The following is a 24485-nucleotide window of genomic DNA, read 5'->3' on the forward strand; positions in this document are numbered from 1 at the left end:
GGTCAAATCCCTAAAGGCTGTTACAATACTCTGCGCTGAGATCGGCTGGAGCAGTATGCAACTTCATACACCATCCAGAGGAATGTATCGCAAGATCTCCCACCCCAAGTTAACTTCCACTGCTTTGTCATTCTGCAATGTAGAGAGAGGTACAATGGCACTTGTCTCTGATTATTCACTGGATATTTAGCAACACAAAATGTGGAACTGGATGAATTTCAGCTCAAATGCTTATTCCCTCTGCAATGTGGGTATCTCAATATCGAGAATAAAACGACCCAAATTTCAATCCCATCAACTCATATTTCATATGGGCGGTATGAAATAAGTTGCCTGGAAAAGCAATTGCATGTGGAAACAAGTAACACGGTAACGGAGTAAGACACAATAAGCATAGGACAGATTAAAAAAGAGAACAAGAAACAAAGAAACTAAACAGACATGAGAAATAAGAAGCAAACTGAAGATGAAAACACAATTAAAGGCCAGGCTGTGAACTTCTTTAAAATGTTGTATGGAACGTCAAAAACTCCACAAAGAGAGTTAATTTCTCAAACAAAAACAGCAGACTTATCAGAGAGCAACTGAGTAGGAAAAGGCAAATGGGCTAGGCCCAACTAATTCACTATCATAAAGACCATCTCCACACACACACAGGGACACACAAATGCAAACTGACGCATGTGGCCACGCCTCAAATATTTCTTCACACGGAAATCATTCACACTCTATTTACAGAGAAAAGGGATACAGGTTGAATGACAGCATTCCTACAACAATGAGGCGCTAACCACCACCCGATTTCCATTGCTGGGATATATTGGCCATGGCCTTTCGTAGCGAATCCTGAATGGAATGCGAGGAATGTAGTAGATGAAAAAAGGAGGGCTTATCTGCAGAGGTCTTGAAATATAAGACGTCATCTTCAACAGCTTCCGTCTGTTATTCCGCAGACAATACTTTCTCCACAAATCATAGAGGGCAGGGATGGGACCTCCATTTCCCTGCTCCTCCAGGATTCCGGCAATGCCAAAATCATTTATTTACGGAATATACAGCATTCCCCTCCACCACCCTCATCCAAGCCTCCCCGTCTACTTATTCAACTTCAGTACCTGGCTACATTGTCCTCTTTTACATACTCTAAAACTTGCAATATTTGAATCGCTGTACTTACAGAATGACTAACGTCTGGTGCTATTAAAGACAGCGCTGCCCCTGTTATTGGAAAAACCTATGTAGTAACCACGTATCTTATCATTCCAAAAGTTAATTTAATCAGCTCCAGTGGGTTACCACTATTGCATCATAATTCATTGCTAAGAGCCCAATGTCGTAGAAATTCAGTACCCTCCTCTACTGTCCTCCATTCCACTTGGATTTTAAATTTTAGTCAGTAAGAGTGGGATACTTAAGTTTAACTGCTGCCGTTATGTTACCCGAACCCATAGAGATGCTCAGGGGAAGGAAGCAGTGCTCTCAGGGTGTTATTGATCACGTGATGGGACGATAAACCGCCACCCATCCCCGCTCTACCATTTCCTGTTGTATGGCATCATTTCAGGTCATTGGTATCACTCCCCAGACTTGTGACATTATGCTACCATTTTGTGATGTTAAATGGCTCCACAAAGTTGGAATCCACAGGCAAGGCAAATATGATGAGACTGGTGAATTTTAGAGTACGGATGAGGTTCTGGTTTTGATTTGACATTGCCAACGACAGAATGCAGGTATGGGAAAGTAGAATAAGATGGGTGAAGTGAGAAACGGTGATTCTGGCAGAAAGGCATGAAGCTGTGTGAGACAATAGAAAGGTGGGGAGTTTGTTATCTGTTGTGATATGGGGGTTGCTGAACAGATTGTGGCGATTTCATGAGGGAAAATTATGCCAACACTGTGAATATGCCAAGTTCAATGTCATCATCTAGAAACTTAGTAAAAAAACTACTTCATTGGCCTCTGTGCAGTCCATTCCATTGCCTCCAGTGTACTTCTTACATCCCTGCCGATGATTTAGCAGTTCCCCACGTAGCTGTATATATTTGCTCACCTAAGCATTTCATCGAACTCCATTAGTTTACTGCAGAAACACAGACAAAATGATGGAGGAACTCAGCAAGCCGCGTATCATCTATGGAAAAGAGTGTGGGCGTTGTTTCGGTCCGACATTTTTTGTTCGTGATTTTACTTCAAAAGTATGTTTTCGTCTCCATAGTATAAAGAAGAAATATGGTCATTATAGGTATTTCCCTATATTCATTTTACCATTAGATTCATGCATTTTCACCTAAGGCGTCAACGCGAATCTTACCTCCTGCTTATACGATGCTCCCCTGAAATGTTTCAGTGGCATAAGTGCTTGAAAGTTGGGCCACCACTGAACAGGAATCTAGACCATTTTTGAGGTGACTGTGCCTTGTTTCGACTCCTTGCTGTCTTTTCATTCTTTTCTGACAGTGGCCGTTTCAGAGCACACAGGATTTCAGGTTAGGAGATAAGGGAAGTCCACAGTCCAGTACAAACTTACAGTATTATGTGATCCTGCATTGGTCTAAATCTAGATTTTATTCATTTCCCAACTATGTACTGGCATTTAACTGAATTCTCAACTACACTGCTGTCAAATCGAGTGAGGTATGAATTAATAGAATCGAAAATGGTTTATTACACTTTTGCTATATTTCTACTCTATTCTTGGTTGGTGCAACTGTAACAAAACCCAATTTTCCTCGGGATCAATAAAGTATGTCTGCCTTCTGCCTGCCTGCCTGCCTGCCTCCACTCCCATTGGCCAAATATCAAACGTCTATGTTAGTCGAGGGAAGATAAAAAACCTGGCTGAGCTAGGTAGATAGTTTACAAGGTTCTAGTAATGTCTACTAATTATATTGTTCTTGGGAGATTTCTTAGTCAACGTAGTATTTCTGAATGCAATGTCAAAGTGTGGGAGTACACGTTCAGCTTTCGATATCTGTATTGTGCAGAGGATACAGATAGATTATGTCAGTGAGTCTCTGAACTAGAATTTAAAATGAAAATATGTGACATTATGCAGTTCACGAAGGGTAACGTGATGGTAAGATAATATGACCATAAGACATAGAAGTAGAATTAGTCCATTCAGCCCATCGAGTCCTCCGCCATTCAATCGTATCTGATCTCAGAATCCTTCCTTCTGACCATAAGCTCTGATGCCCTGACCAATCAGAAAAATATCAATTTTTGCTTTAAGTATACCCCTGATCTTGGCCTCCACAGCTACCTGTAGTGGAACATTTCACAGATCCACAGCTCTCTGGCTTAACGAAAGTCCTCTTTACCTCTGTTCTATAGGGTCACAACTCAATTCAGAGACTGAACCCTCGAATTCAGGACACCACCTCCTTAGGAAACATCCACCTTATCTAGTCTATGTAAGGTGAAGAATGCATATCTGGGAAAATATTGCAAGTAAGAGAGAGGACAATGAGGTTATTTTATTAATTATGAATGTTTAACATCTGTTAGTGACGCAAGGGTCTTTATTGCTGGTGGGTTGGTAGTTACAATTGAGGAAAATTGTTTTAATTTGATAAGATGTTGGTTAGACCATTCTAGTGCACTATGAGCTTTTGGTTCCTTTGCTTAAGAAAATAAATAATAACACCAAATGCAGCCAGAAAAGAGGCATTAGGTTGGTCCCTGTAATTATGAAGCTGTTCCATCAAGAGTAGCAAAATCAGGTATATCAGAATTATTTATTTAGAATACTGAATGCTGATGTTGAGTGGAAATTACAGATAGATGGCGAAATGATTCCACCAGTGGGAGCATCAAGAAGGAGGGAATGTTCAGTTTAATGGTGTGCACGTTGAAATCACTACGTATCTCATGACAGATTAGACACAGCAGGATTTTTAAAAAAGTAATACCTATGGAAAACAAAATTAGAGTGGTTAATTAAAAGTGGAGTAGCCCCGAGGGTGGTAAATTATTCTTCATAAGATTATCCGCCTATTGTAGAAATACGATTATTGGATCTTTTACAGAGGGTATACATGATTACATTCCAAAGATTATACAACTCAGCAATGGTCCCCAATGCCCTTCCCTGTCACTTCTTCAAAAGCAAAAGTTCAGTCAGATCCATAAGACAAGATACTCAACGCGCACTTTTCTTGAAAGATCAGGGAATTCAATACAATGGTAAGGCATTTGACAAGGTTCCACATGGTAGGCTTATTCAGAAAGTCAGAAGGCATGGGATCCAAGGAAGTTTGGCCAGGTGGATTCAGAATTTGCTTGCCTGCAGAAGGCAGAGGGTCATGGTGGAGGGAGTACATTCAGATTGGAGGGTTGTGACTAGTGGTGTCCCACAAGGATCTGTTCTGGGACCTCTACTTTTTGTGATTTTTATTAACGAACTGGATGTGGGGGTAGAAGGGTGGGTTGGCAAGTTTGCAGATGACACAAAGGTTGGTGGTGTTGTAGATAGTGTAGAGGATTGTTGAAGATTGCAGACAGACATTGATAGGATGCAGAAGTGGGCTGAGAAGTGGCAGATGGAGTTCAACCCGGAGAAGTGTGAGGTGGTACACTTTGGAAGGACAACTCCAAGGCAGAGTACAAAGTAAATGGCAGGATACTTGGTAGTGTGGAGGAGCAGAGGGATCTGGGGGTACATGTCCACAGATCCCTGAATGTTGCCTCACAGGTAGATAGGGTAGTTAAGAAAGCTTATGGGGTGTTAGCTTTCATAAGTCGAGGGATAGAGTTTAATAGACGCGATGTAATGATGCAGCTCCATAAAACTCTAGTTAGGCCACACTTGGAGTACTGTGTCCAGTTCTGGTCACCTCACTATAGGAAGGATGTGGAAACATTGGAAAGGGTACAGAGGAGATCTACCAGGTTGCTGCCTGGTTTAGAGAGTGTGGATTATGATCAGAGATTAAGGGAGCTAGGGCTTTACTCTTTGGAGAGAAGGAGGATGAGAGGAGACATGATAGAGATGTACAAGATATTAAGAGGAATAGATAGAGTGGATAGCTAGTGCCTCTTCCCCAAGGCATCACTGCTGAGTACAAGAGGACATGGCTTTAAGGTAAGGTGTGGGAAGTTCAAGGGGGATATTAGAGGAAGGTTTTTCACTCAGAGAGTGGTTGGTGTGTGGAATGCACTGCCTGAGTCAGTGGTGGAGGCAGATACACTAGTGAAGTTTAAGAGACTACTAGACAGGTATATGGAGGAATTTAAGGTGGGGGGTTATATGTGAGGCAGGGTTTGAGGGTCGGCACAACATTGTGGGCTGAAGGGCCTGTAATGTGCTGTACTATTCTATGTTCTATCATAGAAGAGGAGACAAGGCTTTGAACAGAGTAGCCATAATGGGTCAGTCTGAAGGATACAATTAGGAACTCCTATTTTGATGTATCTATGATGTTTTGTTCTTACTTTCACTCATCCAGTTAGTAAGCCATGCCTGATTTGTTTCACCTGTCTGTGAAGGCTATGGTAAATCCAGGCTTCCCAAGTCTCAGTGTTATTTGAGAGATGCATCGCTGTTCCATGCTGAGGAATCAATTGGCAGCAAAACACTTTATTTGGTATACCATTAGGTCTCTCTGCCAATGGACGGATCCTGTGTCTCACTTAATTTCTGGAGATTCTATCGGTAGAGTGATCAATTAGCTTTTCCTCGACTGTTACCTTAATCCATGGATGAACTGTGGTGTTACAGTTGGTGCAATATTTCCAGAGACCTTGTATGTTATCAACAGGCCCCGTAATACTTCAACTGCTACCCAAGGCAGATTTTACAACCACACAGAACATAGAGGAGTACAGCCCAGGAGCAGGCCATTCAGTCCACAATATTTTGCTGAAGGAACTAAAGAGCATGTCAAATCACCCAGAAACTACTCCCTCTAACCTACTCAAGACAATATCCCTCCATCTTGCCTACATCATATGCTTACATAAATGTCTCTTAAAAACCTCTAATGTATCTGTCACTACCACCAGAACAGGCTGCATATTCCAGGCACCTACCACTCTCTGAGTAAAAGATTACTCCTCATACCCACCTGGAAAGCACCTATTCTGACTTTCAATCATGCCCCACAGTATTAGATTTTTCAACGCTGTCTGGGTTATTGGAGGAGCAGTTCAGTGGCAGTGTTATATTAGTATATGTCTTCTGCACATTTTTGTTATACGATTAGTTTATGTATTGTAGGTGGATACTAGATACTTTCTGAAGTCTACTTCACACACACACACACACACACACACACACACACACACACACACACACACACACACCGTTCCCCCTCCCCCCCCACACCCCCCCCCCCCCCACCATCTCTGTTATCAATACAAAGTCCAAATACCAATGTGGCCACAGATTTCTGTTTTCACATCCTGACCAATAATGCATTGGCGAACATCACTGTGGACTCGAAGTAGATTGGAGTGAGTGCAGGAATTAGTTAATCGAAGAACGGATATACATGGCCTAATGTAATGCCTCTCTTTCAGTTAGTAAAAACTTCGTAAAGAACCGCAACTCACTTCAAACTGAAATTTCACTGCTGAAGGAAAGTAAGTTCAATAGTTGTCATAAACATTTCTCATTTACAATTGTTCATGCTAGAAACCAATCGATTATTACAGAGGTATTGTGGAGGTGGGTTAGATTGCTAATCTAACCTCTCTTTTCATCTCTGCCCCACATGCTCCTTTGAACTGATCCTCCTTTTGTACATCTGCTTTCATCTCTTCTCTCTGCCAGTACCCACCCTCTCTGAACCTTCACCTGCCTCCAGCCCCTCGCCTTCCCTCTATGGCCATCCTCCTCCTCTCTCGCCTTCGTTGCCGCTCCGCTAACCCTGTCTCTCTCTCTACTCCCCTACCATTCTCTTTGCATCCCTGGTTTTCGCAGTTCTATGTCAGGCATCCACTCACTCTCCTGACCCTCGTTCTTTGGTCTACTTCCCTCGTCTTTGCTGTTCGACCCCTTGTTTCAGCTTATCAGTCTCATCCCACCACCAACCACATCTTCCCCTCTCCCCCACTCTCGGCTTTCCGCAGGGATCGCTCCCTACACGACTCCCTTGTCCATTCATCCTCCCCATCCCTCCCCATGGACCTCCCTCTGGGCACTCATCCCTGCAAACGGAAGAAGTGCTACACCTGCCCCCACACTTCTTCCCTCACCACCATCCCAGGCCCCAGACAGTCCTTTCAGGTGAGGCACCACTTCACCTGCGAGTCAACTGGGGTGATATACTGTATCCAGTGCTCCCGATGTGGCTATTTATACATTGGGGAGATCCGCCGCAGACTGGGAGACTGTTTCGTCGAACACCGGCGCTCGGTCCTCCAGCAGTGGCGGGATCTCCCTGTGGCCACACACTTCAATTCCACAGACCACTCCCACTCCGACATGTCTGTCCATGGCCTCCTCTACCGTCAAGATGAGGCCACACGCAGGTCGATGGAGCAATACCTTATCTCCCGCCTAGGTAGCCTCCTTCCTGCAAGCATGAACATCCAACTCACTGACCTCCGTTGATACCCCTGCCCCCCACCCTTACCCCCATCCCTATCTATTATTTTAGTCTGGTTGTCTTTCTCTCTCTTTTCCCCCCCTCACTATAATATCTCCCCCCAGCCCTACCTTTTTTCTCTTTTATTTCCCATAATTCTCCACCTTCCCCCCAGCCCATTTCCCTCCAGCCTATCACTTCCCAGCTCTCTACTTTATCCCTCCCCCCACTTCTTATCCCCCCCCCCCCCACAACGACCATCCCATGTTACTTCACTCCTGATGAAGGGTTTTGGCCCGAAACGTCGCTGTTACATCCTCCCATAGATGCTGTCTGGCCTGCTGAGTTCTGCCAGCATTTTGTGTGTTTTTTTTATCAGTCTCTCTGTTTTCTTTTGATCCCACCACCTCAGTTTCCTCCCAGGATCATTCATCAACAGTCCATCTCCTCCCTCATGTTACCTTTGTTTACTGCCCACCATCATCTTGCATTACTGAAGCCTACTCTCACCTCTCGAATCTATCTCCATTTCTGACCCCCCATTATCCCTTGAATCCCTTCATCACCTTTGCTGACATCTCACCTTCCGTTTTCCCATTACTAAGATTTCTGACACATCATCCATTGCATTCTAATGGCTTATTTCCCCTTTACATCGTCCATGACACCGAAGTCTCTTCTCTTTGTCGGCAACCTATTCTCTATCTCCTTGTGTCTCCTCTCTCTCCAGAGCCCCTTGTCCAATGCACACACAAACCCCATCTATCTCTTTCCTCTCTTGGCCCCGCACATTCTCAACTCCCCTGCCCTTCCTGTCCCTTGGCAACACCATCCTCACTACATCCCCCTTTTCCCGCCTCTCTGTGCCTACCCTTCAGTATCCTAACTCGATCATCTCTCCCTCCGTCACGATTGTTTGTCAGCCTGCTCTCTCCTTCACAATGCCGAATACTCGCCCAAACCACAATCCTCATTAATCTATTTTATCTCTGCCTCCTTCACCTCTTGTTTTTCACTGCATCAACGTACTTCCTTTTTCCACTCATCTGCTTGCTGCTCTCAGTGCCTTGACATTCAGTTCTCGTCCCCAGTCCTTCCTCTTCACCACTTCCTCTCTTTCATCTAGAAGATTTGCGCCTCTCTCAACATACACTCATTGCCCCATCCTCTTCTCTGTCCTTTTAACAGCACCATCTTCTCTGGTTTACTTTGCCGTGCACTGCACCATGTTCACCATGTTTCGCAGCTTAACCTCTGCACCCTTTCACTCTGCAGGCCCTTTCTCTACTCCATGTTCCCAACTATGCCCACTTATTCTGTCCAGCTCTGGTCCTCTGACTGGTATCCTCTGTTACCACTCTTAACCCTGTTCATTAAGGTGTTGCTAGCCACCACCACTTCAGCCTCTCCATCATCTGCTGCCTCTTTGCACTTCGCCTGCTTCGACTACTCTTCCTTGCTATTTCTCGCTCCACAGATCACTCTGCCTTGCCATACTTTGATCATGTTTATACTTGTTAATTCTACCACAAATCCCCTTTATTTTTATGCGTTCTTACTCCCTCTGCCTTGCCTTTGTCTCCAGCTACTACCACAAATCAGTCTGTTCCCGACCTGTTCTTGACGCCTTCTATCTTTCTTGCCTTCTGTCCTATTCCTCGCCTTAGCACCATCCTACTGCCTTGCTTACATCTCTTCTCCCTGCCTCGCTCTCATTCCGTCCAGTTGTCTCCCGTAGTTCCCTCACCCATTTCCTGTGTCGCCCGCTTCATTCCAGACATTTCTTCGACCCTTCGGCCCTTGCTCACCAGTCATCTGCTGCTGTTGTTTTGTCCCTCTCTGTTTCCTCACTCGTCCTCTCTCAGCCATTCCCTCAGTGACCACACTTTCGTCCTTTCTTCACTTCCTCTTCCATGGCCTGCAGTTGATGCAGTCCATCTGCACACCCTTGACCCTCTATCTCACCGCCCACTCCTTCTAACCTCCTCACCCTCGCTTCAATGGCACTCCATCCTTATCCTCCCTCCCTGCCTACCTTCCGTCCTGACCTCCATTTGTTCAGCTGCCCTCTACCTACATCCTGTCCTCATGCATTTTCAACCTAGCTCTCTACATGCTTCAATGTTTCTCCTTCTCCTGTGGACCCTGCTACCATATAACTTTAGCCGATCAAAATCAGACCTTCAAAGTAGTTTTCTGAAATTTTCTTCAATGTTTTCTCAGATTTGCCTTCTTGTTCCAAACAATGGATTCAGTTCAAGCAAAATTGCTATCTGTTTTCCTCAAACAAAGAAACCTGGGAGCAAGCCAATGCATCCTGTGCATCAATGAATGCCCATTTAATGGTCGTTAACAATGCTGCGGAAGAGGTAGGAATTTAGGATGTGATTAAACTCGCTGGATCTGGGGATTTGTCATTTTTGCAATGATTTTGTCGTGTCATGGGGACATATCCTTTCTGCTCTTGCTATGAAACAAAAGTGTTGTCACCCAGTGGTCATTCCAGTGGAAACTGTCTGAGAACAGACTCAAACTATCTGCATATTAATAGACAGTCAGATTTTCCTGGTTATCCTATGAAATAATGTTGTATGGATTGTCTCGGTGCTGAACGGTAAATCTGGCAACACTGCACGACAAGAACAGAGGGATTGCTGGGGTCTTATTTGGACTTCTGCTGGGCAGGTTTTCCTGCTGTACAGTACAGTCTTGTATCTAATAGTTGGATACTCCAAGAGGACAGGTATAGATTCATGGGTTTATGGAATCAATGAGCAGGAAATCAGCTCTTTTGCACCATCTGGTCTATCCCGACCAAGGCGTATCATCTATGCTATTTCCAGTTCCAGCATTTGACATTTAATATTAACTACAGTATTCACCTGCTCAGGAGAAAGATCCCATGTAATTTTGAAAGCACTTAACTAGGCTTAATAACTCTTTCCTTCCATCTTAATGTGGAAAGTGAGTATATTCAACACTAAACATCCAAATCATCCAAGCCATTTCATAAGTCCTCAGGCAATGAAGCAGTCCCTTTATACATAAAGTATGACAGAGAGATCAGCTAGTCATTGTTCATAGCTTATGTGGTATTCGCAACACGCAATGACCATTTCCCATTGAAAGGACCCACCCAACTATGTACACAATATCCTTACTATCACTGAGAGTATTCTTAATCACATTTATCCAGAAACAATACTGAGCCAGCCACAAGAACGATGTAACTCCAGTAATCCGGCTAGAGACTGGGTATTTTGAACAACTGTTTCTGTAAACATATCTACCACTGACACAAAGAACAAGAGTGATGCCACACTCTCTATTGAAAATATTTCTACAATTCTTCATAAAAACACACAAGAAGTCAACAAAGACAATAAATCTCATTTTACCAAGATTTAAGCAGGTACTCTAAAACTATCTCTTCTTTTGCACTTGATGAGCACACTCTCACTTCTGTAATCCAAGCAGTCGGTATGGTCAATACAAGCGGCTGCAGGGCACACAACCAACACAAAGAAGCTCCACTAATTACGGGCATCCTTGACATGACATCGACCATAGGACCATAAGATACAGAAGCAGATTTAGGCCATTTGGCTCATCGCACCTGCTCCACTATTTCATCATGGCTGATCCATTTCCCTATCAGCTGCAATTTCTTGCATTCTCCAGTAACCCTTTATGCCTTGACTTATCAAGAATCTATCATCCTCTGACTTTAATATATCTGATGACTTGGTCATCATAGCTGTCCATGACAACGAAATCCACAGATCTACTACTCTCTGGCTAAATAAAGAGCTCTGTAAAAGTATTGGGGAACGTTACACTGGTTGAAGGGCAGCTTGATCAAGTGACTGGTAAAGTTGTCTTGTTAGTCCAGACTAGCGCTGATGTAACTGAAATTGCTCTGCCCAACATGTTAGGAGAACCTGAAGGAGAGGGACCATGGGTAGTCCCTATTTTTAGAGAAGGGAGAAATGTAGCAGAGGATGATGACTTTAAAGACAAGTTGTTCTCAAAGTGAGGGAAAAGAGTTGGTAGATGTGAAATGTACAAAGGGCCCTTCAACGGTTGATGGAAATGTTGAGCTGGTTTTGGCAATTATATCAATGGTAGATGAACGCCAACGTGTACCTGCGGAGAACCAAAGCTATCATAGGCTGAGGATGTTCTCTGGAGCCAAGCTCATTCCAGATAATGAGGATGTATATGTGCCTTGGGCGGAGAAGACATCTCAGTTCCTAGTTGAATGGCACTATTCAGACAATATGAAAAGGCAGCGACTGGTAGAGAGTTTAAAAGGTCTGTCTGCTGAGGTGGTGAGGTTCCTAAAGGTAGAAAACCTGTTGGCCACACGTGGGGACTACATATAAGTGTGAGAAAATGTTTTTGACTCGACCGACATCCCAGCAGAGCTTACTGAGGTTCAGCCAAACATTCCAGGTGAAAGGGTAGAAATTTTCTGTCCGGAAAAACAGCTGTATGGCTTGTGCTGTAAACGGGTCCGTTCATCTGGCTGAGGTAAATTGATTAATGATGGAGCTAGTTGTGAAGAGTGGGCTGTCATGCCAAGTGATTGCTTTAAGCATTCGAATGATTCATGAGACTCGTCCCAATCCCTCGTTTCTTGTGCTGATCAGAGAACTAAGAAAGGAAGACAATAGGATGGAGGAGCTGGATGCCTCCACCAGCAGGACAAATTCCTCAGCATTAGCCTTTGTTGTTGATGTGACCCCTGATACCACAAAAGCAGGTATTTTGCAGAATGCAGTGGAAATCCTGCAAGCTGAAGCATCTCAGGTCATAGTGGTTACTGCTGCCACGCGGTTTGACAATTCCGATACAAAACTGGACCCACCGGCAGGGTCTCCTAGGCAGAGGGCTGCTGCTGACAGCCATATCTTGACAAAGGAAGAGACTGGTATTTTCTGCTACAGCTGTGATGAGTATGGATATTTCAAGCGGGAGTGTGCAGGACACGAAAACCTTCGGAAAGTACCCCAAGGGTTGCTTAAAACAGAAAAAGAAATTGAGATACTTCGGAGAGACTCAGTAATGAAGTGACCTAGTGTCTCGGAGAGAACATATTCAAAACAAAGTATCAAGAAAAACATGAACGTGCAGATCCTATTCCAAAGTTGTAAGTATTCGTACGGTTGAGGGTATTTATGCTTGAGCCTTACTGGTCAGAGGTTCCCCGATTACTCTACTCTGCAAATCCTTCTACAACCAGTATTTGATGCATCTGCCATTGATGCCATTCAGTGCCTAGAAATGTGGGGGCTTTAGCTCTGACGATGGTTACTGGTCTTTCATGCTGGACTCGGTGGGGAGGGGTGGTGGGAGGAGAGACACAGAGAGAGATATTGAGATATTGAGATTTCTACTGATGAGTTTGATGTGGGTTGTTCGAAAAGAAACAGAGGACAGCCATTTCAGAGAAGGCCTGGATTGTTTGCCTCAGCAAAGATGGATGATGTCTGGCTGCAAACTGAAGGAAATTATCACTGAGTCATTGAGTCCCTATGCATCATCCATAGTGGTGGCGAGGAAGAAGAATGGGAAAGTACGAATGTGTGTTGACTATCCGACATAGTCTCATATAACAGAGCTGCTATGGATCCGTCCAAGATAGAGATGGTGACAACATGGTCATGGCCCAGGAAAGTCATTGCCCTACGTTCACACCTTGGATTCTGGGGTACTACCATAGATATATGAAGAACTCCAGAGTAGGCCATCCTTTGAATCAGCTTCTGTATAGATACTGGCCCTTGGGGAAGGGACGTATTGGTCTGAGATCGGTTCTATTGGCCCAGAATGAACGCTGAGGTTGAAGAGCACTGCAAGTCGTCTATTCAATGTATTCGGCAGAAGACGCATAATATGATAATTGCTCCATCATCTCACTTACAGGGTGTAGGGACACTTGATTTAGTGTGTATATATTTCCTCTCCATAGAGTCTGATTCCAGCAATGCAACAAATCGCTTATTCATCACTGATCACCTCACCCTATATAATCAAGCCTTTCTAGCCAAGGACCAGAGAGCATCCGCAGTTGCCAAAGTGTTACGGAAGATGCATTTTGTTTATTATGGCATTCCAAGAAGAAAACGGTGTGATTGCGGAAGGGAATTTGAGAATCGGCTCATATATGAGATATTGAGCAAGCCTGGAGTCGATAGTCGAGGACCACGTCATATCACCCTCAGGGTGATCCCCAGCTTGAAATGTTGAACCTCACATTGTTATAACACACTTTGGAACACAGGATGTCAGCAAAAAGAACAAGTGGCATCAGCATATTGGACATTTGGTAGACTTCTACATTTGTACAAAGAATTAAACTGCCATATACTCGCTATCAAATTTGATGTTCAGTCATTAAGTGAGATTGCTGTAGATCTGTGTTTTGGAGCCGGTGGTGCAGACTTGCCACGGAAGTCATATCAATTATGTGTCTGACATAAACTACAGAATGGCAAACAGCTTTTGACCTAGCAGCAGTTTCTGCTTCTAAGCAAAATCAAATACTGTAGACAAGACAAAGTGTGATCAATAGAGTAGGTTCTCTCAATTGTTGCCTGGAGACAGAGGTTTTATAAGAAATTTGAGGCTACCAGGTAAGCTTACGCTCGCTGAATGCTGGTTGTCTAAGACTTACGTAGTGGAGACCTAAATGTCAAATGTGCCAGTTTTCCGGGTGAAGCCAAAGAGTGAGAAAGGCGCTGTCAAAATTCTCCATCGGAATCACTTTTAACCCTTGGGCAATGAGGTGTGTGTTGACCCAGAACCTGACAGAGAATGTTCACCTAGTAGAAGAACTCTGCACAAAAGGAGAACAGATAGGCAATCGGGGAAAGATCTGAAAAGGGCCCAACTACTGAATGCTGTACCGACTCAGATAACAAAGAAACTGTGGTGAGCTATGCGTTTCCTGAATCTCCCAGGCCTGACTCAGATGTAGCAGAGATGACCACCACGAGACAGGCAGACGTGATGAAAGACTGTGAGAGGAAAGTGGGAGTGGGTGGAGTAGCCTCACCAGGAAGACAGTAGCAGTGATAAGGAGTGCCTGAGGCCTAAGAAGCTGAAGATGAGATAGGAAGATCTCTGAGAGTCAGGAAAGAAACTGCCAGAGAGGCTCGGAAATGATACACAGCAGAACAGAGTGTTGCATCTATGCTAATAGTGAGATAAGTAACTGCTATTTGCAAATGGATTGGTGGGGAGGGGTCATTAAATCATGAAATTCATTTGGATACTGTATTATTAATAATGGTTTAATAAGTTCCCAACTCCTGAGGACGTGGCTATTTTTGGTGGGTGGAGAATGTAATGTTCTGGTTCAGATTGTTACTGCTATACGGTGTGCTATTTCATTAGTTTACTCTAAAGCAGTGTGTCCCACTGTTTGAATGTTTTGCTTTCTAGTGAACATAAAGGGCAATGTCGGCCAACTTAGGAATGTTGTACAAACCAATCAGGATGGTAACCTCGGGATAAGGTTCTAGAGAGAGTTGGGCAGAGAGAATTTTGTGACGGATAGTGGTGTTGTTCGTGGCCTTTTGGTGGGAGATAAGGAGAGACATTGGGAGAGTCTCCATTAGGACTCGATCCGATGGCAAGACATGATTACAAGGGATGCTTTGCAAGATGAAGAAGTCTGAGATGGGACGTTGTACCAGTGATTAGTATTGAGAAGTCAGCGCTGTGAGTAACAGTTAGACCCAGCTTCTAGAAGCGGTGAGCTCCAACAGTCATCTGCGCATTTAGACTGGTATAACTGTAATGCGCCCTTTTATTGTTTTCCATTTCTTTTCCTTCTCTTAAAATCTGTTTTTTTCATGCTAAAATTGACATCCCTGACACAGGAACCTATGAGGCAACATATGATATCGATGTCTCCATCATGGCCACACAGGAATAATGTTGCCTCTCTATACCTCCAGCTATAGATGATCCTCCTGCAGTGCTCTCCACCTCTCTACTCTTCTAAAGTACAGCATTTGAATTAGTGCCAGAGACCCGGTTGCTGCGGTTCCCCTGATAGGTCATCCCCATCAACAATATCCAAAATGGCTTACTTACATTGTAGGGAAACAGCCCGAGGGGTACTCAGTGCTGGCCACCCATTTCCCTTTCTTTTCTTCTTAGCGTCACCTGCCTCCTGCAACCTAGGAGTGACTACTTCTCAGTACCCCTATCGACCACCTCCTCAGTTTCCCGTTATGAGCCGAATGTCATCAAATTTCAGCTCCAGTTCCATAAAACATTACCTGAGGAGCTGCAGCTCGCTGCACATGGTGCAGACGTGGAGTTTTCACAGAATTCCCACCTTTCACCCAAAGAAAACAACACAGCTCTCAGAGCCATTTTCACTGAATCATGGTCTAACGGACAAAGAATGAAGAATACAGGAGAAGAAAATAAATTATGAGGTACTTCCTTCATCCCAGCCCAATTAGCCAAATCCAAAGCAACCACTTTGTAACACTGGCTGACTCACACAATGGCTGCTCCACGAATAGGCTCAGCTTATCCAGCCTGGTTCATTCACAATTGCTAATGAACCCTGTTCATTGATTGGGTGTAGTTAAAAAATGCAAAAGCTCCTTACAGATTCTGCAGTGGAAATGCAGTCAACATGAAACAGAAATGGGAACATCGAAAGACTTATCCAGTCAGGCTTTATTTTTGGAATGAGAATTCAGCTGCGTTTAACGTCTGGAGCTCTTCCTCAGATTAGCAGGAAGAATTAAGCATTTTTTATAGGTGGATTGACCTGTCAGAGAATCAACCAAATTGAGATGTAAAGCAGATTAAATAATTATCATGGTTAGTCAGGTAACATTTCCTCCGTAGTTGAAAGTTCAATATTGTCGCTGGCCTTGACCTTTCAGTTTCTTGAAGATTGGAAAATGGCAAAGACCAAACCAACCAAAATAATGTAACATGCTGATATCTCCTGTTCCTCTCAAACATTTACAGAAAGGGCAAAGGGTTTGAACTAAATAGCTGGACCTTAGTCCGAATTTCACCATGTAAAAACTTTGTTAGAAATACTATCGACAACCATTGATGCCTTTGTTTCTCTGGCAGGAGTTTTTAAGAAAAGCCATCCGTTATAATTCTCACTGGATTGGGCTCACTTACACATATGGGAATATGTGGCGCTGGGTGGATGGAACAGATTATTCATTATCTAAAACAAGAATGTAAGTTCCTTTCAAATTTCATGTTTTGCTCCATATCTCTGGCGTTGAATGGCAACCAGATATCTCTGTTGCTTTGTGAGCTCCAGTATTAGAAACACTGAAGAAACGAGATCAATTGGAGATTCACATTGCAGCTTGTTTTTGCTTAAGGAGCTATAGGCAACTGTGGGATTAAACCCCAGGATCCGGCTAGTGTCCCAGCATTAATAATATAAATTCCGCCTGAACATAACCTCTTAAACTACAAACCCCATTTCCAGAAAAGTTGGGATATTTCCCAAAATGCAATAAAAACAAAAATCTGTGATATGTTAATTCACGTGAACCTTTATTTAACTGACAAAAGGACAAGGAAAAGATTTTGAATAGTTTTACTGACCAGCTTAATTGTATTTTGTAAATATACACAACTTTAGAATTTGATGGCTGCAACACACTCAACAAAAGTTGGGACAGAGTTAAAATAAGATTGAAAAGTGCACAAAATATTCAAGTAACACCGGTTTTGAAGACTCCACATTAAGCAGGCTAACTGGTAGCAGGTGAGGTATCATGACTGGGTATAAAAGTAGCGTCCATCAAAGGCTCAGTCTTTGCCAGCAAGGATGGGTCATGGCTCACCCCTTTGTGCCAAAATTCATGAGAGAATTGTTAGGCAGTTCAAAAGGAACATTTCTCAACGCAAGATTGCAGAGAATTTAGGTCTTTCAATATCTACAGTATTGTATTAAGATTCAGAGAATTCAGAGACATCTCAGTGGGTAAAGGGCAAGGTCAGAAACCACTGTTGAATGCGTGTGATCTTCGAGCCCTCAGGCGGCACTGCCTAAGAAACCGTCAAGCTACTGTGACAATTATAGCTACCTGGGCTCGGGAGTACTTCGGAAAACCATTGTCACTTAACACAGTCTGTCGCTACGTCCAGAAATGCAACTTGAAACTGTATTACGCAAGGAGGAAGCCATACATCAACTCTATGCAGAAACGCTGGCGAGTTCTCTGGGCCCGAGCTCATCTCAGATGAACCAAAAGATTGTGGAACCGTGTGTTGTGGTCAGATGAGTCCACATTTCAGCTAATTTTCAGAAAAAAACGGGCGTCGAGTTCTCCGTGCCAAAGATGAAAACGACCATCCTGATTGTTATCAGCGAAAGGTGCAAAAGCCAGCATCTGTGATGGTATGGGGGTGCATCAGTGCCCACGGCATGGGTGAGTTGCATGTATGTGAAGGAACCATTGACTCTGAGGCGTATATTAGGATTTTAGAGAGACATATGTTGCCATCAAGGCGACATCTCCTCCCGGGACGTCCATGCTTATTTCAGCAGGACAATGCCAGACCACATTCTGCACGGGCTACAACAGCGTGGCTTTGTAGACACAGAGTGGATGTGCTTGACTGGCCTACTGCCAGTCCAGATCTATCTCCTATTGAAAATATATGGCGTATCATGAAGAGGAGAATCAGACAACGGAGACCACGGACTGTTGAGCAGCTGAAGTCTTATATCAAGCAAGAATGGACAAAATTTCCAATTGCAAATCTACTACAATTAGTATCCTCAGTTCCAAAACAATTAAAAAGTGTTATTAAAAGGAAAGGTGATGAAACACAATGGTAAACATGCCTCTGTCCCAACTTTTGTTGAGTGTGTTGCAGTCATCAAATTCTAAATTTGTGTATATTTACAAAATACAATTAAGTTGGTCAGTAAAACTATTGAAAATCTTTTCTTTGTACTTTTGTCAGTTAAATAAAGGTTCACATGAATTAACATATCACAGATTTTTGTTTTTATTGCATTTTGGAAAATATCCAGACTTTTCTGGAAATGGGGTTTGTACAATACCTTGTGCAGGCATGTATTAATCCCCACATGCAAATTCTCTCATCATATAAAACCAGAAGATATACAGTGCCTATAGAATAAATCACAACCCCCCCACCCCTCTTGAAAGATTTTTATGTTGGAATGTTTTACAACATTGAATCACAGTGGATTTATTTTGGCTTTTCTAACATTGATTCACAGAATACGACTCTTTTGTGTCAGAGTGGAAATAGATCCCTACAAAGTGATCTAAATTAATTACAAATACAAAACACAAAATAATTGATTACATACATACTCACCCACTTTAATGTGACACAATAAATCATCACTGGTGCAGCCAACTGGTTTTAGAAGTCACATACTTAGTTAAATGAAATCACTAGTGTACAGACAAGGTGTTTCAATTGATTATACAAAGACACATCTCAATCTGGAAGGTCTAACTGCTGGCGAGACAGGATCCTGGCAAGAACTACACCATGAAGGTAAAAGAACACTCCAAGTAACTCCACGAAAGGATTATTAGAAAGCGCAAGTTAGGAAATGGATATAGGAAATGTCATTGAATGTCATTGAATATCCCTGGAGTACAGTTGTCAATCATTAAGAAATGGAAAGACTATGGCACAGCTGTAAATCTAGAGCAGTTTGTCCTCAAAAATTGGGTACTGTGCAGAAGGGGACTAATGAGGGAGGCCAACAGGAGACCTGTGATAACGCTGGAGGAGTTACAACATCAGTAGCTGAGATGTTGACCTGATAGAGGTGTATAAAATGATCAGAGGCATTGATCATGTGGATAGTCAAAGGCTTTTTCCTAGGGTGGAAATGGCTAGCATGAGAGGGCATAATTTTAAAGAGCTTGGAAGTAGGTACAGAAGAGCTATCAGGGGGAAGTTTTTTTTAACGGAGAGAGTGGTGAGTACTTGGAATGGGTTGCTGGCATTGGTGGTGGAGGGTCTTTTAAGAGACTCCTGGACAGGTATATGGAGCTCACAATAATAGAGGGCTATGGGTAACCCTAGGTAATTTCCCAGGTAAGGACATGCTTAGAACAGCTTTGTGGGTTCAAGGGCCTGTATTATGCTGTAGGTTTTCTATGTTCTATGTTCTATGGGAGAGACAGTGCTTAACAACTTTTTCCCGGGTGCTTCAGCAATCACAGCTTTACGTGAGAGTGGCAAAGAGAAATCCACTGTTGAAGAAAACTCTCATGACATCTCGGCTGGAGTTTGCCAGAAGGCATGTGGGAGACTGAAGTCAGCTGGAAGAAGGCTTCATGGTCTGATGAAAGCCAACACCGCATATCATCAAAAACACACCATACCTCCCGTGAAGCATGGTGGTGGCTATATCATGCTGTGGCGAAGGTTCACTGCAGAAAGCCCTGAAAGACTGCAAAACGAATGCAGCAAAATACAGGGAAATCCTGGAGGAAAAACCTGATGTACTCTGCAAGAAATCTTGCAACTAAACAATGATCCTTAGCATTAGGCACAAGCCACACAGGAATAGCTTAAAAAAAAACAAAGTTTATGCCCTGGAGTGGCCAAGTCAGAATAAAACCTCAATCCAATTGAGAAAGTGTAGCTGGACTTGAAATACTTTGTTCATTCATGATCCCCACGCAATCTGATAGAGATTATGCAGTTTTGCGAAGAAGAATGGGGAAAATTTGTAGTGTCGAAATGTACAAAGCTGATAGAGAGCTATTCACACAGACACAAGGCTGTATATACTATCATAGGTGCATCTACTAAATTTTGACTTGAAGGGGTAAGTAATTATGCAATCAATTATTTTGTGTTTAATAATCATGATAAATTTAGTCCAATTTAAATAAATCTGTTGTCAGTTTGGCACATGAAGAAACTTTTCCAGTGTCAAAAAAGGTAAATTAAATCCAGCATGATTTAATTTTGTAAAACAAACAAAAAACATGACAATTTTTGTGGGGAGGGGATGCTGAATACTTTTTTATAGGCACGATACGTAGGAGCAGAATTAGGCCAATTGGCCTATCGAATCCACTCAGTTATTTCATCATGGCTGAACCATTTTACCCCTCAGCCCCAGTCTCCTGCTTTCTCCCCGTATTCCTTCATACACTGACCGATTAAGGATCTGTCATCCTCTGCCTTAAGTATATGTAAGGATTTGGCCTCCATTATCACCTTCAGCAATGAATTTCACTGCTTCACTGCTCTTTCACTTAAGAAATTCCTCCTAATTTGATGTAATTCCTCCTAAGGCTGTGTTTTCTGGTGCCAGAATCAATCAACATAGTAAACATTCTCTCCCCATATACTCTATTGAGTTCTGTCAACATTTGATTGGTTTCAATTATGTTACAACTCATTCTTCTGATTGTCAGAGAATACAGTACCAGGTCCATCAACAGTTTTTCATATGAGAAGCTGTTTAATTCTGGAATCATTCTTCTGAACCTCTTTTATACACTCTCCAGTGTCAGAACATCTTTCAAAGATAAGGGGCCCCAGACTGCTCACAATACTCCATGCAAGGGCTCACTGATGCTTTGTAAACCCATAACATTACATCCTTGGTTTTATATTCCATGCCTCTTGAAATGAATGCCATCATCCCATTTTCCTTCCTCAAAACCGAGTGAACCTGGAAGTCAATAATTAAGAAATCCTGCACAAGGACTCCGAATTCCTTTTGCACTTCACATTTTACAATTGGCTCCCCATGTAGTAAATAGTATATTGCTTTATTCCATTTATGAATTGCTTTACCATACAATTCTGGATACAGTATTCCATCTCCCACTTCTTTCCCCAGTCTCCTTATCTTTATAGGTCCCTCTGTAGCCTTCTTCATTATTCCAAACCTGCTTGTTGTTTCTTCAAAGAATTCCTACAGATTTGTCAGACAAGATTTTCGTTGAGAAAATCATGCCGAATAAGTCCCAGCTAATCATGTTGCTCCAAGTACCCCAAAACCGAATCCAACAACTTCGAAATCACTGAGGTCAGATCAAGTGGTGAAAAGATTCCTTTGTTCTGCTTCTCTCCCTTCTTGAAGAGTACAGTAATATTTGCAATTTTCCAGTCTTCAGGAACATTTCCAGAATATAGCAATTCTAAAAAGGTCATCAGCCACCTCATTCACAACCCTGAAAAGTACACCATCTGGTCCAGGTGACTTACCTATTTTCAGACCATTCAGTTTACCAAGAAACTTCTCCCTATAAATGGCAACTTCACACACTTTTTATCACTGACAATCTCAAACTTCCACGATACTGCGTGTGTCTTCCACCGTGAGGACTGATGCAAAATACTTATTTAGTTTGTCCACCTATTCCTTGTCACCCATTACCACCACTTCAGCATTGTTTTCCAGTGGTCTGATATTAATAATTGCCTCTCTTTTACACATTATGTATCTGGAGAAACCCTTGGTATCCTCTTCAATATTATTGATAGCTTACTTTCACATTCTATCTTTTCCTTCTGAATGACTTTTTGAGTCGCCTTTTGTTGGTTTTTAAAAGCTTACTAATGCTCCAACATCGCACTAATGTATGCTCTATTACATGCCCCCCCCCCCTCCCTTTGGCCTTTATGTAGGCTTTGACTTTGGATGTTAGGCATGGTTGTGTCGTCTTGCTTTTCCAATTATTCTTCCTCTTTGGAATACATATAACCAGTACCTTCCAAATTGCTTCCACAAATTCCAGCCATTGCTGCTCTGCCGTCATCCCTACAGATATTCTTTTCCAATAAATTTTGGCCAACCCCTCTCTCATGCCTCTTTAGTTCCCCTTACTCCACTGTATTGCTGATACAACCAAGTACAGTTTTTAGCTTCCCCAGTAGAGATCCCAATGATCCATACATAGGGTCGTTTTCTGAATGATGCTCACAGCATCAAATGTGATTGAGTGCATCCAACCTGAGCTTCAGCTCCTGGGCAAATTTGTTTAAATCAAGCAAATTGAAGTTTTCCTGATCGCTCACTTTGCAAGATTGAGGACATATATTTCTTGCCTGCTCTTAGCTGTAACTCCGCTCTGATTCCTCTGCTAAATCCTCCGACCCACAGTCTCAGCACTTACGCTCAAGCACAAGTGTCAAACATAATCGCTGTTAAAAATGATCGCTCCATAACTGTTTAGCAATCAACTGTGTATGAAAACCCTCACATTGCGTACTAGTGTAAAAGAGTACTTTTCTTGATTTATGAAAATGTGGCTATTCAATCATCTCCACATTTCTTTCTTCCCACAGGTTCTGGAATGATAATTGTAATCATTTTTTTTCAAAATGCTGCATAGCCATCGCTTCACATGGACAGACGATATGCTCATGCTTTATACCGTATCACAGCATATGTGAAAAACCAGCAGAGTGAAAATTTCTTCTCCTTATAGTGGTGACAAAGTAGGAAACGAATCAACCTGTGAATCTACTGCGTTTGCATAGCCGGCGATCAGCTCTGAGAAGAGATTGATATGATGTGGCCAGAACTCTCATTCGCCCCCAACCCCTCGTGAAATTGCAGCTGTTCCAACGTCTACTATTGATATTCAAATTTAACCGTATAAACTAGCCCAGCAATTCAAAGATCCTCACATGGCTCTTCCTGACTGAGCACACGTCCTTTTTTCTAGTAATGGTGCGTGTTCTGCAGCACTTCTTTGTTCATCACCTCAGTTTTGGTCTTCAGGAAACAACTTTCGTGTGAAAGCTAATCCTGCAGTGTCATTTGAAAACATGGTTTGCAATTTGTATTACTCCAAGGAATAGAATTGTTTCTGTACAGTCCACCCTCCCATTGTCTGCTATAATGTAAAATGAACGGCTTGCAGAAGGACTCTCCTTTCACCTAATCAGATTAGAGAGATCAAACTGCCACTATCCACTCGTCAGTACTCTCCTTATCATCCCTCCCCAACTTTTCCTACTTTACTCTGAACATAGAAACACAATTCTGCCTGTACAAACTTTCAAAGCAATCGCTGTTCTTTAACAGAAGTCCAATCTCTTTAATAAGACCATCTCTGGCTGAAACTGGTTTAACTGAGGTTTTCCTACAATGAATGCTTTGGTAGCAATAGGCTCAGAGCTCTTCAAGCAGGTTAACCTCTTAGTATGTATTCACATGGTCGAATATCGTTTCCTTCATCGTCTTATCCTCAACTCAACCCTACCTTGCTCACTTCTTCCTCTACGCCCCCTTCCCCACCATTCCAGGTAACAGCTAGGAACTTAAACCAGATTAATGATGCTGTCTGCAAGCTTAATATTATTCCTATACCAATAATTTTAATAAAGTAAAACGTTTATACTTTGTACCTAGTATCCTGATGACTAATTAAAGAGTTTTGTTTCTCTGGCTTTTGTGCTCTGTGTGTTTTCTTAGTTAACATAGAACATAGAAAACCTGCAGCACAATACAGGCTCTTCGGTCCACAAAGCTGTACTGAACATGTATTTAGAACATAGAATAGTATAGCACATTACAGGCCCTTCGGCGCACAATGTTGTGCCGACCCTCACACCCTGCCTCCCATATAACCCCCCCATCTTAAATTCCTCCATAGTCTCTTAAATTTCACTAGTGTATCTGACTCAGGCAGTGCATTCCACGTACCAACCACTCTCTGAGTGAAAAACCTTCCTCTAACATCCCCCTTGAACTTCCCTCCCCTTACCTTAAAATCATGTCCTCTTGTATTGAGCAGTGGTGCCCTGGGGAGGAGGTGCTGGCTGTTCACTCTGTCTATTCCTCTTAATATCTTGTACACCACTATCATGTCTCCTCTCATCCTCCTTCTCTCCAAACAGTAAAGCCCTAGCTCCCTTCATCTCTGATCATAATCCATACTCTCTAAACCAGGCAGCATCCTGGTAAAT

At 42.8% G+C, this 24485-nt stretch overlaps 1 protein-coding gene across 1 annotated transcript in view; it reads left to right on the forward strand.

Moving 5' to 3' along the window:
• The window catches only part of LOC140740409 (C-type lectin domain family 4 member A-like), a 45319-nt gene extending 21479 nt beyond the window's left edge, over positions 1-23840 (forward strand). The window contains exons 4-5 of the mRNA XM_073069546.1: positions 9756-9901; positions 22857-23840. Of these exons, the coding sequence (XP_072925647.1) occupies positions 9756-9901; positions 22857-22868 (158 nt within the window). The 3' untranslated portion in view covers positions 22869-23840. The remainder of the gene's footprint in view (positions 1-9755; positions 9902-22856) is intronic.
• Positions 23841-24485: the final 645 nt, after the last annotated feature.

The sequence above is a fragment of the Hemitrygon akajei genome, chromosome 16 (assembly GCF_048418815.1).
Source record: "Hemitrygon akajei chromosome 16, sHemAka1.3, whole genome shotgun sequence".
NCBI classification, from domain to species: domain Eukaryota; kingdom Metazoa; phylum Chordata; class Chondrichthyes; order Myliobatiformes; family Dasyatidae; genus Hemitrygon; species Hemitrygon akajei.